The 16,860-nt window shown below is 35.6% G+C and overlaps 2 protein-coding genes across 2 annotated transcripts in view; one reads left to right on the forward strand and one right to left on the reverse strand.

Moving 5' to 3' along the window:
- Positions 1-16,860, reverse strand: part of LOC149786362 (E3 ubiquitin-protein ligase HACE1-like) — a 142,718-nt gene that overhangs the window by 77,438 nt on the left and 48,420 nt on the right. The window lies entirely within an intron of this gene.
- Positions 1,897-15,538, forward strand: LOC149786363 (uncharacterized). The gene is made up of 2 exons (XM_089976790.1): positions 1,897-2,605; positions 9,905-15,538. Exons 1-2 carry the CDS (start codon positions 2,304-2,306, stop codon positions 10,635-10,637), a joined length of 1,035 nt encoding a protein of 344 aa, XP_089832916.1. The 5' UTR covers positions 1,897-2,303; the 3' UTR covers positions 10,638-15,538.

The following is a 16,860-nucleotide window of genomic DNA, read 5'->3' on the forward strand; positions in this document are numbered from 1 at the left end:
GTGTGGCCACCTAGCATACAGATGAATCGAATACACATCCAACAATATGCATTAACTTTTTTCTTCCATCCCTTCTTTTTAATGTGCTGCTTTACCTTCAATTATGAAGGAAAATTACATTACTACTGATATTTTCTGTGCAAATATACACAAAACACAGTAAAACGTAAATGGTAAACCACTGACATTATCATGCGGAATATACTATGGCATCTGTACTTCAATTGGTTGAACATACTGCTAGCCAATTGGCTTGCTCCAAGAGAATAATGGATATATTTCATCCCATTCACATCATGGAAATAAAAATAGCTTATTTTCACGCATTTGATGAAGTATATGTCATTCACTCATTTCAAGCAATATCATCTATACACTGCACTACTTTTGTACATGACACCAGCTTGCCTTCAGATAATTATTTTTTTCCATAAAAATGTTTGGAATATTTTCATTTACCACATTAATCAATGGTCAGATGAGATGACAAGGATGACCAATATCATCTTTGTTCACCTGCTGTAGCAATGAAATGGACGATTCTCAGCTACAAGAAATGTTCATTGAAATGAAGCCATCTAGCGTACTTCTTTTTAATAATTCATTACGTGCATCAGACAATTTGTCAAATTTTATTTTTGGTATCCTCCATAAATATGACACATTATTTGTAAATGAGACAGATCAACAGAAATTTAATGCTAAGTCAGAACAGAACGGAATTCACCACTTTATTTGATTGAAAGCATATACAGTAATAAGTTACTCAAATATCATGTTAAGTTTTCATGGCAGTTCAAAGCCAAACTGATGCTCTATATTCAACAGAACTGTGTATATGTAATTTTTGTGGCAGTAAAATGTATTCTCACATCACTGACTACCAAAGTTTCAAATTGATGATCATTTCTAACATGTATATTTATCGCTTAACCAGTTATAAGATCAATCATGTCAGCCCTTAAATGCATAAAAATATTACAACAGACAGAAGAAGAAAACGATACAACTTCAAAAACTTATCGGTGCATAAGAACTAAATAATGTACACTTATTGAACTGATGTCAAGAATGTCAGTGAACATGGCAATTCATAAAAGACAGCTGAACTAGTTGAGCAAGTTATCATATCTAGTACAAACATTTAATGCAAAAAAGGGGAACACTGGAAAATACGCACTAGAGCAGAACAGTAGTGGGACAAGCCATGTAGCCGACAGGAGGTTGAACATGAAATTACTCACCTGCATACATCTGCCTATAAGCCAATTGTAGGAACATATAAATGGCAAAGACATCTGGTTTATTACAATGCTTTCCACATATATTTCTTGAAATTCTGCTGATTTTTATAAAAACAATTCTTATTAAGGTTCCTCAACTTTCTGCTAACCTAGCAAAAAAGCCAAATGAACTTATAGTAGCATCTGGCAAGCATAATCAAATGCTTTTCACCAAATTTGGTTGAATTCTGTTTATAAGGTTTTCAGAAAAAGTGAATTAACAGAATTTTTTTATTGTTTGCAATATTGGCCATGTTTTAAACATGAAAGGCCTCAAGCCAAGATATTTCTGTTAAATCTGGTCAAATTCTGTTGAGTGGTTTTTGCAAAGTCATTTAAGTTTTTTCTTTAGTAATGTTAGCGATGTTTGAAATTGAACTGGCATTATTTTTACAAACAAGAAAGGATTTATGCCAGGATGTTATCTTCAAAAAAACTTCCAATTCTATTTCATGGTTTTGGAGATGTAAGTGATTGTACGATTTTTAATTTGTATTGGTGGTACCAATTACCATAACCTCACTTGGCATAAGGGCCTGTTATGCTAAAAATACACGCACACAATTAGCAGTCCCAGAATAGCTGCTGGTAACTAGTGACCAAGGCGAACCATGTAATTAGTGTCCTCCCTAATAATTTCACCTCAAATCTGGATTTAATTTGACTTGGTGCCCTAGGCAACCACCTAAATCACTTATAGATGGGACTCCACTACATAACAGTTTAAACAGTCACTGGAATGATTACATTTTGTCTAAAATCTTTTCTTTCAAATTCCAAAATTACCAGCTTGGCAACTAAAATGGGATGTTGATTTTGAAGTGTCTGGAATTAACCTGGAGCATACCAAAACATGGTGTGTACATTGTAGGACTATCCTCTTCTTTGTCAAGCACCATGAGGCAATAAACTTAAGGGAACCTTCATGTGGATGCGTAAGATGTTGCAACAGTATATAACATATGTACATTTGGAGATTATAATTAGATTACATTTGCAACAGTGTTAACAGCTACTAAAATGCAATCAGTGCAAAGTATGAGACCCAAAATAGTCATAGGATTCCTTTTAATGGCTGGCATAGCTGCATTAGCTATGCACCAATTAGACCTCATGAACTTACAGACCATGATCTTTGGCTCAAAGAATAATCAAAACACTCCTCATCATGACTCCAAGCAGAAAGATGATTCCATTGTATATGAAAACTACCCAAAAGAGAAAAGAAACAAAAGAGCTGCTGACAGTCAAGTAATGGAAAACCTGGACATTAAAGCTGACCCTGGAACAATGAGAGACGCATATGACACTGTCAAGTTGAGGTAAGAAGGGTGGTTGATTGTAATTTGAAAACATGTATCCTTACACATTTCTTTTTATTTTTTATTCATTCATAGATGATCTATAATTCTAAATTTTTTAAGTCTACTCTGCTTGTCACTTGTCATTGCTTCTGCATGCAAACAGCTCAAAATTTCTATTTTTTTTTCTCAAACATTTATCCACATATTGTAGCTCACATGTTGAATGATCATTATTGCAATTAACAAGAGTTCCTCAAAGGGACTGGCCAAAAGGAATTTCGAGGACTCAAAGGCAAGACTATCTTTTCACTGTACCTGCAGAGTATTAAAACCATTTCTGATATTCTTGAGCAACTCCAACACATATTTTCTTACAAATGTCAGTTAATGTGTTTACAAGATACCAGTAAGTAGTGTGTAAAATTGTCATTACCACAGACCTTGAACCTCGAATCATGTGCGAGCATGTTTCAGAGCAACCCAGCACATTATTGGAAGAAGAAATCATTCAACCTGTCACAGATAATGTCAAGATATACCAATGAGTAACGTTTTAAATCTACAATACTTTTGAAAGAAAAAAGATATTTAAGTGACATCATTCAAGGTATTCATTAAATATATCCATAAAATGGAGTTGATAAAAATCCATTCACACTTGTTATTATGCTCACAAGCCATTACAGCTGAAACCAGAGATCTTTGAGCTCAAAATCAATGTCTGTGTATCTTCAACTAAATACAAAGTCAGGTCAAAGTTCTCTTGTATATGTACAAGGCACTGTGTTCATTAAGCTCATTAAATACATAAATGCAAACAATAACAAATGACTTAATCCTAAGGTAATTAGGTCAGGATTTCAAAATGCATTCCCAAAAGTGTAGATATGTTGGTGGTTGGTGGTTAGATCTGAATTACTTTCATTCAAAAGTAACTGAATATTTGCAAGAAGTGTTTTAGTGAAAACTCCATGTCACTGGCATCATTTATACTAGAGAATTTGTAATACCAAGATTTTCCAGAAGGCCACAATGGTGACTTGGTGGAGGTCAATGAACATTTTTATTCAAAACCAGCAAAGTATTGCTTCAAATTTACAATAGTGCTTCAGTGAAAGCCCATGTTGATATGACCATCCATTTTGGAGAAGTTGCCATATAAAGAGTTTTAGGATGGTCATCAAGATTTCCATTTTGGATGTTAGATTAGCATCATTTTTTAATATAAAAAATATATTGCAAATAAAAGAAGGTACTTTAAAAAAATGTTGATATGCTCTTCCATTTTGGAGCAGTAGCTGTTGTGAGATTGTTCAATTTTTGGGGAGGTTTATATAGGCATTATTTTCATTTAGGAACAGCAAGACAATAAAAAGTCTTCTGGACAATTGCTGATATGACTTTCAATTCAGGATGAATTGCAACAAGAAGATATTCAAAATGGCTGCAATGGCAGCCATCATGGAGATAAGCACAGCTTTCATTTACGAACAAGTGGACATCATACCAATTCTTTAAGTGTCAACTCCATGTCAGTATGACCATCCATTAAGGAGAAGTAGCAAAACAAGAGTTTCAATACTGTCATGGAATAGGCAAGAAAATAATTTGGTATGCCTTAAGAACAATTTGGTTTATTAACTTCATACACGCATACAGCGTTACGTGGTTCATTTTTTTGGTTTTGCATGACTGAACAATACATGCATCTTGTTGTAGGTTGCTGGCGGCAAGATACTTGTATAGCATGGTATGCATGGGTACCTTACCCCTGGTTGTGTACATTTGCTTTCTTCATGTATTTATAGGAGGCTTTTTGTTATATGCGACACAGTGATCTTTTGGATCTTGTCAAAGCCAACTCTTACTTAGAACTACAGATTTAGGACTGTCATGTCATGTCTGTATTTATGGATGGATGGATAAATGGATAGATTGGCTAGAGGAATCAGTATGGTGAGGCTAGTATCCATAGTGCAGCAGTGAAGCCATTTCAACCAAAAGTGTGTCTGTTTCATGGTGGGAATTGTGAATATGGATGTGTAATTCTGGAGAAGGAAGGGGAATTATAACATGACTTCTCAACTCCTGGATAAAGACCATTACGTTGTGTAATGTTTGCAAGGACACGTAGTTGTGAACCATATTTAATTTTCTTTGTAACTTATGGTTATTTGAACCATACTCAATTGTCTTTGTAACATGAGGTTATCTGAACCATACTTTATTTTGTGGCATTTGGTTGTGTGAACCATACATATTTTTCTATTGTCATCATATGGTTGTGTGAATCCTACATATTTTTCATTGTTATCATATGGTTGTGTGAACCACTTTTTTTTCTTTGGTATTATGATTGTGTGAACCATACTTATTTTATTTTGCATCATACAATTCTGTGAATCACACTAATCTGTTCATTTGTCTCATTTGACTCCATAAATCATATTATTTTCATTGTACACATTGTGAATGTGAGAACCATACTTATATTCTTGTTACACATATGTGTCTCAATAACATGTTCAGTATAGTAATAGTGTATTATTTGTAGTGGGTTGGTGTGCAAGTCAATTTTCATTCTGTATGTGTTGTAGTGAAAATTTATTTATTCATCTTTTGTTTGTTTCATAAACTTTTATACCCTCGCAAGCATCTGTTCAGTTTCAATCTTATAACAAAGATGATGACTTGGGCAGTCAAACTGGATGTCAGAACAACACCATTTTCATTTAGGACCAATTAAACCATATAACGAATGTGCATGTAAAGTTTCATAGCAATCTTCCGAGTAGATTACTATGAGAAGTAGCAATAACAAACAAGCCAATGGACAACAGATGACAGAATACATACAACAGGCCATCACATAAGCTCTTCAGATCTTTGACCAGCAAACCTAAAACTTCAGTTCAATGGACCATGTGCTGAATCTAGACCAGTCACACATTTCAGAGAGGGTACTTGATTTGGATTTCAAAATGTACTGAACTAGGGGTACATCACAAGCACATCACCACAATCCATGCTATTGGCACATTACAACATTCAAGACTACAGGAACATCAGCACATTCAATACTGGAATTTAACTGGAATACCATTGTAATTCAGTTAGAACTATACATTCGGACTTTTAGGACTATTTGGGACTTAATTCGAAAGACTGTTCTTTTTAAATTTTCACTTTGTATTTTAGGGAAATAAATTATCTGTTGATAAAACTTGTTAGTTTTTACTCTTTTTTGTTAATTAGTTCAAGATCATAATCACAACAGAAAATTAGGGACTTGTCCAAGGGATAAAAACTTCTCTAAAATATTTCGGAAAACTTTATTTATGAAATTTAAATTCACATTACTTTGGAACTGGAAGTCCCAGGTAATATTTGCCATATTTGAGAAATCCATAGTGAAACCAACAAGCTTTCAAAATGTCATTTAAAGTAGAGAACTTTATTTTAAATTCTACCCAGGAAAGAAGACTCCGTGAAAAAAGATGAAGTACTCTAGCTTGCCAGGCAATATGAGTTTCTGAGGTGAAGGCTACTTTAACGAAGCAACAAAATGATATTTTGGTCCAATATTTGGTAGAAAAGAACTTCTTGGGATAAAAATACTTTAGGTTTCGTTAGTAAGCTTGTATAGGGCTCTGACATAAAAGTAACAAAAGTGAAAGCAAAACACAAGATTGAAATTGAGTTAAGAAAGCTTGAGCTGCAGAAAGAAGAAAAAGAAATGCAATTGGAGAAAGAGGAAAGAGAGAGAGAGAGAGTCAAATGCAATGACAGAAGGGAACAAATGCAGTTACAGAAAGAAGACAAATTTAATTGCAGTAAGAAGAAAGACAGAAAGAAAGAAAAAGAAAGAGATGATAGGCTAATGCAAATGCAAATGCAAAGAGATAAAGAAGAGTGAGAAATAAAGATGGAGAGAGATAAAGAAGAGTGAGAAATAAAGATGGAGAGCGATAAAGAAGAGTGAGAAATAAAGATGGAGAGAGAAAAAAGAAGAGTGGGAAATACAGATGCAGATAGAAAAGAAAGGGAATTTCATTGTAGATTAAAAGAATTTGAGCTGGCAAGTGGAAAGCATTCCCCAACTTTACACACAAATTCATGTTTTGATGTTACCAGAAATATTAGGTTTGTATCCTCTTTTAAACAAAAAAAAAATTAGATAAATATTTTCTTCATTTTGAAAAAAATTGCTGAATGTTGAAATGGCCATGAGAGCCTTGAACTTTATTATTACAAAGTGTACTTACTGGCAAAGTTTGTAAAGTCTACACCTCACTGTCCATACAGCAAAGCACTGATTATGATCTGGTTAAGGAATGTATCTTGAAAGGTTATGAGCTGGTACCTGAGGCATATTGACAAAGCTTTAAGAACTTGAAAAATGAAAATGCACAGACCCACATTAAATTTGCAAGAGAAAAAGAACAATAGTGCTCAGCCAAGAAGGTTGGTCAAGACTATGATAAGTCAAGACTATGATAAGTCAAGACTATGATAAGTCAAGACTATGATAAGTCAAGACTACGATAAGTCAAGACTACGATAAGTCAAGACTATGATAAGTCAAGACTATGATAAGTCAAGACTGATAAGTCAAGACTACGATAAGTCAAGACTACGATAAGTCAAGACTACGATAAGTCAAGACTATGATAAGTCAAGACTAGGATAAGTCAAGACTAGGATAAGTCAAGACTATGATAAGTCAAGACTATGATAAGTCAAGACTATGATAACCTGACAATTTATATTAGCTGAAGAGTTCAAGAACTGAATCCAAAGTGTCCTTAAGCCCTATCTTGATAAGTAAACTTTAGAAAATGCTGCTCGTACAGCTGACAATTATTCTTTGACTCACGAAGTTTATTTTGTCAGTAAATCTTCCACTCAAACAGTTTACTGGTAAAAAAAGCCATCTCAGATTCATATTAGTACTTCCAAACTGGAACAATATTTGACTTTTAGGAATAAGTTTCTTATAAGACTGATTGGAAATCCTTATCTCTTCTTATGTGCACCCATTGCAAGAAGGGCATGTTATATCTCACTGCTATAGACTGAAAAATAAGCAACAGAATCAAGACAGAGCTATTCCAATGCTCTTATGTCTAAGAGGTCAATGTTACAGTCATGTAATGAAGCAGTATGGGTCAACAAAACCTTATTCTGATTTTATTATGGAGAATTATGAACCTTTCATGTCAAAAGGTTCTATATTACATATGATTCAGACAATCCTATCCCTATTAAAATCTCAAGGGAGACAGGAACTTCTCAGAGTCTTTTTTTACCAGTTACTCTGCCCTTTTCTGAGAACACTTCTTCTAATGAAAGTGTTATTTTCAGGAATTCAAGTGTAGCTTTGTTAATGTTCCTCACCATGTGCAGATTTGTCTCAAGCGCCATGATTTTTGGAAGATACTCATGGCTAATCTGCAATCTTCAAAAACGATTTTGTTGAATAATGGTGGTCTGTGTTGGTCACTTACCTAAGACTATGTCAAAAATAAAACTAAGGTATAGTAGAAATACCAAGTTAAGGAGTTTTTTGGCCAGGTGACAGAGTTCTGGCTCTCTTGCCCATACCTCATAGTAGAAATACCAAGTTAAGGAGTTTTCAGCCTGGTGATAGAGTTCTGGCTCTCTTGCCCATACCTCACAGCAGAAATACCAAGTTAAGGAGTTTTCAGCCTGGTGATAGAGTTCTGGCTCCCTTGCCCATACCTCAAAAATTTCTTCAGGTTAAGTACCATGGTCTTTTTAAGGTTAGAAAGAAAGCGACTTAAATTGCACCATTAATACTCCTGGGATGTTAATATGTTAAATGAGTATGTTGATAGAGATAGCCATGTTAATTATCAGTCAGTTTAGTTGTACCTGTCCCATAATGTTTGGATTTAAGTGATGGAATTCAATCAGACTGTAATGAGTTTGGTGTAAACAATCTTCCGAATTAAAAAATACTGAATAATCTGGACCAGAAACTTTTACATCTACAGCCACAAGAAGGGAGTGAATAAAAACAGCAGTTATTTGAATATAACCACTTGATTTCAGTTTTTCCAACAAAAACAAATAAAATATACCATGATGCAAAAATTGTAGATTTCACACCTGTGAAACAGCATCCATCGGGATGAATCCTCTCAACCTGGAATGTCTGATAAAAAAATTAAGTATTGCTGGAGACTGATTCATTAAACCAAGTAAAGGTGACTGGAGTTCACCATGCATTCTTGTACTGAAACCATATAATACTTTCCACAGGTGCACAGGCTATAGAAAAATGAAAAGTGTGACCAAAACAGATTCATTTCCATTGCCAAGAATCGATAACTGCATTGACAAAATTGGAAATGCAAAATGTCACCAAATTTGACCTTTTGAAAGGATTCTGTCAAAATCAACTGATGGAAAGGCAAAAGAAATTACTGATACCATTGCTGTGGCAAGATAGTAGAATTAAAATTTTACTCAATTAGAAATTTTTGTTTACTTTTGTCTCATCATTGGGCTTTCAACACCCTGTGTTTGTAAATTAAGCAGGTCCCCTTTCAAAGCAAAATTAACAAGTATATATAAATAGCTAATGTAATTGTTTTGTTTGTTTATCAACTTTTGCCAGATTTCAGTCCAAGACATCTTTTGTGGTACTTAAATGTATGGTTTGTGCAAGTGATGTCAGACATCTTTAAAAGAACAACTTTCATTGGGTCTTGAAATACATGGTTAACAACCATGAAATAGAAATTCCATCAATAAAACAATGTCTCTATTTTTTCCCACTTACAACAAAGATAATCTCTCAAAATTCTTTTTCCTAAAATATAACTTACATTATTAACCAATCCTGGTCAGCCAAATCTATATATACTCTATTTTATGTTCACCAATTTCCAGGCTGGTTCCCATTTTTCCATATCATTAGTACCATGTTTCCTCTAAGTTCTTCAATATACTGAACATGAATTCCCAAAATACATAGAATATATTTCCTTTAAAACTCTTGGTATTAACATGCTATGAATAGATAGGGACCTTATATACATGGCTAAATTCAGCAATTACACAGATCTAAAAAGCGTTAAGTTAAAATATATCATTATTAAGTCTGCATGTGTTTGAAGATGTGAAAAAAACATATTTTTCTTTTTGATTAAAAATGTTAAGAAATACTTTAGCAATTTTTACTATACCTTGGTTAAAATGTACTTTTAGTTGTGTAGTGATTCTGTGAATGAAACAGTTTACAAGACAAATACATCTCAAATGATTAATTACTAGCCTTATTACTTTCAGGAATCTGGATGTACTGGTCAGCAGACTATTGGTGGCACAGAAAGAATTAAGAAACATGCTGAGGTTGACACAGGTTGAGGGGAATCCTTCACGATCAAAGAGAGCTATTGATGATATAAACATTAATAGAACTGATATGAGAGAAACACATCAAGGTCAAACAGATTTGAAGAGCAGTTCAGGTGGGGCCATATATGTCCATTGGGGCAGAACAACATGTCCCACTGGGGACACAGAACTTGTATACAATGGTGTGGTTGCAGGATCATCCTATGAGTATGACGGTGCAGCCGCTAACACACTCTGTCTTCCACATGATCCTGTATGGAACAAGTATTCTGATGGCAGCAATGGTTTAAGTTTAATTTATGGTGCTGAATATAAATCGTCATCATATTTTCTAACAAAAAATGCAGAGCACTTGTTTAATCACAATATGCCATGTTCAGTATGTAGAAGTCATAGCAGAACCAATGTATTCATGCTTCCTGCACGTAACAACTGCTATGAAGGCTGGCATTTGGAGTACCAAGGTTACTTAATGGCTTGTCACCATAGCCACAAAGCTGCAGGTGAGTTCATCTGTGTGGATGAAGCCCCTGAAGCTGACCCAGCTGGGTACAGAGATGAAGGAGGCCGGTTGTTTTACTTTGTTGAGGCCACATGTGGCTCCCTTCCTTGTCCCCCATATGTAAATGGACGTGAGCTGACATGTGCTGTGTGTAGCAAGTGACAAGAACTCACTTTCACATTGAAATGAAGTACATTCTGGTCCCTCACCATAATGGTCAGAGGAGTCATAAAAATGTCATACTGCATACTGCATGCAAGGATGCCTTATACTGGGGTATATTACATAAAAATGTCATACTGCATGCAAGATTGCCTTATCCTGGGGTATATTACATACAAATGTCATACTGCATGCAAGATTGCCTTATACTGGGGTATATTACATAAAAATGTGATGTTATAATGCAAGACTGCCTTGTACTAGTTTATATCACATAAAAATGTCATGTATAAAATTTCTCCATTGAAAACTCATGCACAACAAGGTTCAGAAACATAGACTGCAATATAAGCGAGGGTGTGAGCTGCTTGGGACCTCTGAAAAATTAAAAATGGGATGGACGATAGTAAAAAGGTGGTCAGAAGGGGGTGCATTAAGTTGTTGAAGAATCGTTTTCAAATCGGAACTGTCAATAAATGGCTTTTCTCATAAAGATGTTCACTGTTGTGCATTAAATACCTTTATTTCAAGCTAACCAATCTCTTAAAGATCAATACAAACATTACTCGAGGACATTCCAACACACATCACATGTACCACATACCTGCTAAAACAAAATGTGACAAGAAAAATGATTTTTAAAAAAACTCCCAACCCCTCCAATAGTCATGTTTTGAACTATGAGTTTCAGTAGTCTTATTACCTCCCCTACCGTGAGCTAGATATGTCCATTGCATGTAGTTTGTATAAACAGTAAACAGTCCTGATTAGAGCCCATGTAAAAATATCCTCGGGGCAGTTTATACAGCTGCTTATCATAGCGACAATTAAAAGATAATGTGGTCTGAGAAACGTAACCAACATTTTTACAAATTACTTATTAAATGCCTGAGAACAGCTAAGCTGATAAGTTCTTTGAACACTGCTGTCAGAGCCCATTAGGCTACTTTGCATTGATAAAGCGCACCAAGCTGAATAACCCTATTTTCTTAAAGTCAAATAAATCATTGAGATGTATCTTAAAGAACAAAAGTTATTACACGTCATTGCCTTGAATGAGAATGTTGAAACTATCCTTATTAAAGATCAGCAAGTTCATGATAAGTGGCAGGACTGCAGTGACATCAGATTTTACTCCAAATATAAAACACAAAATATTAGTTGTCAAAAAAGGTGTACATGTTTGATTCATTTTAAAAGCAAAATATCTGCAAACTGAGCAAAGCCCAGAAAATCTAAATTTCAGAACTCTTGTCTGGAGTTTGGATTTTATGAAGTTCAGCAGCAATGGGGAGCATTTTTATTTTTGCATACATGCCAACACTGTATCAACATTGGTCATTCTGGAGAGTATGACAGATACACAACACAGCATGGTTCACACTCCCTCACAGTAATACAGATGCATAGAGATCATCTTCTAAGCTGGAAAAAAATGCAGCAAGGTCTTTCGGGAAGTTAGAACAGTTCCATCCAGTCTTTAATGAGAGCAAAGATGAACACAAATGACACTTAACCCATGACTGACTACTCAACTCTTGAAAGCAGCAAAAACAGCATTTAATTTGGATATATATATAAACATCCACAAATGTCTGTGTCCTGCTTGCCAAAAAAGAGGTTGCAAGTACAAAACTTGCAGCAGCATCCCATTTTTTAATGTACTTTTATTGTATGTTTATGATCAATCCTCCTTTTAAACTCACTCATCTCAATTTTTTTAAATAATTTTTTAAAAATTCATGCTCCAAATATGTCTTTCTGTGTTGAATCAAGAGTAACACTTGAAGGTATCCATGTTCACATGTAAAATGCAGTGAAGTAATACAAAATGTTTTTCTGATGGTACCATACCTGCCATATTCCTAGACAGTGCTGGTGGGTGGGTTGGTGGAAGGCTGTTTGGGACTCATAAAAGTGTCATGTTGTATGCAAGATTACCTTATCATGTTAAATATAAGGTTGCCTTATATTGGGGTATATTACATAAAAGTGTAGTGTTATATGCAAGACTGCCTTATAATGGTGTATATTTGCACCAAATATTGGTGTTTGTGAGGTAACCTTATACTTAGGTATATTACATGAAATCAGTTTTCCTAGTAAAATATGTTTCTTCGAGAATACTTACCCAATCATAATGCCTATTGAGAACTACTACTACCTTGCAAATCCAGCCCTCCTAGATACTACTTTCACATAAAGGGAGCTAAAAATTGTCTGCTGGCCTATGTGGCATTCAGGCAGAGTGATCTCCCCTTAGCTATAAGAATTTGTGGCAAAGCCTAAGAACCTATCAGTTACTACTTGAGTGGAAGGCACACTCTCTATTTATGTAAATGTGGGAAGGCTGGGAGGGTGTGTGTGTAATGTGATTGGGTAAGTATTCTCGAAGAAACATTTTACTAGGAAGAATTGGGTTTCTTCTTCAAATACGGAACCCATTCATAATACCTTAGGACAATATGTAATAGGTGGACGGAGGTACATCCCTTACCCGAGAGATATCATCTCCAGTCCCCTAAGGTACTGAGACAGCTTCTATGTAAACAAAGTGGAGGAGACTCCATCTGTCACTGCGTAGCTTCAAAAGGGAAAACTTTTCACCCGCAAATTCAGCAGAAGTCACGAAGCCTTGTCTTAAGAAGCTGTCGATCAATCTGGATGGGTGACCGGTTTAGATGTGAATATAGGTCCTACCAGATCGAACTGAGCCCTCTAGGATGACAGATCTTGGAGATAAAAGCTAGAAAATGTGGACTCCAATCTCCGCCTCACAGCCTGAAAGATGTTGGTTAGCGAACAGTTCCAGTCTGATACTAGGTTGGAGGCAACTGCTTGAACCTTGTGAGCTGAAGTGTGTAATAAGTTCACTGAGCTGGGGTTATTCCCCTATATGTTGTGTGAATAACCCCCCTTAATCCAGTCTGTTCTTATAGATCCTCCTGTCCTTTTCATGCAAAGTAAAAAGAGACGATCTCTCTTGTTACAATGGCTCAGTTATTATTCAAGTATCACCTGAAAGGCTGGACTGGGTCTTGTAGGGTGAGGTGTCTTGGGATATGCAAATATGTATGTTGCTTTGTTGATGACAACACCACTTCAGAAAGTCCCACACCATGATGCAAAGGTCTGGAGACTGGGGTCCTCCTTGTTGTTGGAGATAAATCACCATTGTAGGATTGGGTTCCTCCTTGTTGTTTGAGATAAATCAACATTGTCAGACAGAATGAGAACTCCCTTGCCATCTAAATATTCCTGCTACCAATTAAAGGGTTAACTTTTCACAATAGCTGTCCTCTCCAGAATTATTTATATGAAGATGTCATTCCTGGGGAGAGCAGGCACCACTGGCATACCAAAAGGATGGTAGTAAGCAGGCTCCCCAGCCTTCCATTGGTACAGACTGTAATCTTGAGCATGTGTAGATATATACCCGCTGTGAACCAAGTTAGGTTGGTCCCAATTCCACAGATGGAGCCTCAGTTGGGTGCCAACAGTGAGAGGATGGTCCAGTGGGCAAACTTGAGGACTCCATTTCTGCAGAGGAATGAGTAGCAATGCAAAAGAAGGTGACCTATGACCATAAGGTCCGCTGCTGCATTGAACAATCCCAGTAGGTGAACGGATTAAATGTGGATAGAATATCCTTGAAAGTAAGTTGTTACCACAGGTCATTTTAATGCCTGATCCTAAGGGAGACAAAATATGTTGCCTGTGTATTGAACTCCATACCTAGGTGAAAAAATCATCCAGATGGTACTAGGTCAGAGTTTTCCTTGATGATATGTCCCAATCGGAAGGATTATCATGTCTTGTTACAGCTAACTCACTGATGTTGCTGCAGAATGTTGTCCAGATAACTTGATGTTGCTGCCATAGAAAAGGTCTGGACATGCGCCATGACTCGATTCGTCAGACAAGTGAAGGCCCAGGGGCCAACATTAAGCCTCAATTAGAGTGCCCTGAATTGGCAGATGATGTTGTAGGCAAATCACAGGAACATCCTGGGTGCCTTGTGAATAGAGACCTGAATGTATGCGCAAAGTCCACAGTGATGGCAAAGTTTCCCTCATGGATAGTGTCAAAATGTGCTGTGGTGTTTCCAGTGGGAACTAAGGGGCATGGATGAATAGACTGCAGGTCTCATGATGACTAGGTAATCAAGGTTTTATTTTATCCTTCTCTATGGATAAAGGACACTAACAAGACAATGTGTTGATGTTTTTCTTTACAAATAAAGGATAGTGGATCCAACTTTTATTTAGGTACAGACACATTCAAGTTGAAACTTGTACTTGTTTATGTTTTATCCATACTAATTAGAATGAATAGATGACTACAATCCCTTGAACCCATCTGGCAATATATTTAAAGGAACAAAAAGAGAAGACACCAGAATTGCAATCAGTATCTTGGTGTCTCAAAATATGATATACTATTGAAGATTATAAAAAATTTAGAAAACACAGTGTCCATATATTTGGATAAATGACAGCAATTTGTAAAATTTCAATCAAAATTTTTCAATTTCAGCAATCCAGACTTGTATGTCAAAAACAATCCATCGTTGCATGAACAATTTCACAAACATTATTTCCTACACCTTAGTTGTCCAAACCCACATCAGTAGATATCTTAATTCATGAACGCATTTACAAAGCACGAATAAGACTTTTGTAACTGCATGTTATAACAGATTCTAGGAAGTCAACTGTCTGACATTCTGAGTATTTTCAGTCAATATTTTATTGGATTCGTAATGTAGGTTAATTTAAGACCATTCTCCCAAATTTACAGAAACTCTGCTGTAGACTTTGTAACTTTCAATATATACATTTACAGTAATCTGTGTGTACTCTTTCATTATTGAACACTTTCAGTATATACATTTACAGTAATCTGTGTGTACTCTTTCATTGTTCAACACTTTCAATATATACATTTACAGTAATCTGTGTGTACTCTTTCATTACTGAACACTTTCAATATATACATTTACAGAAATATGTGTGTACTCTTTCATTGTTCAATACTTTCAATATATACATTTACAGTAATCTGTGTGTACTCTTTCATTGTTGAACACAAGATTCAGCTCCAATGGACAAGATGTGTTATTTTAGTGTCAGCATTCTTAAATAGCATGTCTAACAAAACAGAAAGAATAATTATACACTTGTGACTAATTGCTGTGTATGTCATAAGTATACATGGAACAAGATGATTATTGTAGTTTTGTATATCTTGGACCTCAATTATTTTCACCAAAAATTACTTTTGAAGATAATTTTTAATGACCTCTACTTTTCAAAAGATGATTTACAATTCTTTTCTTCCTGAATTTAAGATTCTGCACAAAATCTAAGGTAACCTGGCATGTCATTTTGAAGCAGAAGTCTCAATGTGTTTTCCAGTAATTAAACAGTGATGAAATTTTTCAACTGGTCATGGCTAGGTATCTAATTTTATCTGAAAATACTCCACTTAGCTAGAAATATTTTTAAGCACACATATAACTAACATATTGGGGCCCCGAGTGGCTGAGTGGTCTAAAGCGCTCACCATTCTGGATCACTGCCATCTCACCTCTGTCTGCATGGGTTTGAGTCCAAGGCTCGGCTAGCGTGTGTACATGGGTAAGCCTGCCAGTAGCTTCTTGTGGGTCGGTGGTTCTTCCCTGGGTTTTCCAGGGTTCTTCCTCCACCCGTTATACTGGCCGCCATGTATAGCCTATCTTGTGCTGAAAAATGGTGTTAAACCCTAGAACAACAACAACAACAACTAACATAATTGAAAATCATTTGTGCCATTCATCAATAAAGATTCATTCTGTAACAGTGTTTCTGTTTAAGAGTAAAGCCTGGTACAGGATCATATAGGTGGGTTAAAATTATTACACAACAATATTGGAAAGATACACTGTCAGATTAAAATTGTTTCTCCTCCAAAATCTAATACAAGCATTTGTGTTAAGGTTTAGAATTCATAAAACTGCTGTTAAGTGGGTGTGGAAGTCCTGATTGTGATAAAGAAAGCTAATGGTGTTTAAGACAGAGAATTCATAAAACTGCTGTTAAGTGGGTGTGGCAATCCTGATTTTGACAGACAACTAAGGGTGTTATGACAGAAAATTCATAAAACTGCTGTTATGTGGATGTGGCAGTCCAGATTTTGACAAAGACAACTAAGGGTGTTATGGCAGAGAATTCATAAAACTGCT

The sequence above is a fragment of the Sinohyriopsis cumingii genome, chromosome 12 (assembly GCF_028554795.1).
Source record: "Sinohyriopsis cumingii isolate HCF-2022 chromosome 12, ASM2855479v2, whole genome shotgun sequence".
Lineage (NCBI taxonomy): Eukaryota > Metazoa > Mollusca > Bivalvia > Unionida > Unionidae > Sinohyriopsis > Sinohyriopsis cumingii.

Excerpts from the sequence above, each read along its gene's own strand:
- LOC149786363 (XM_089976790.1), top strand. The coding sequence starts at position 2,304 with ATGCAATCAGTGCAAAGTATGAGACCCAAAATAGTCATAGGATTCCTT. Across the intron at positions 2,606-9,904 it reads TATGACACTGTCAAGTTGAG|GAATCTGGATGTACTGGTCA; the intron begins GTAAGAAGGGTG and ends TATTACTTTCAG.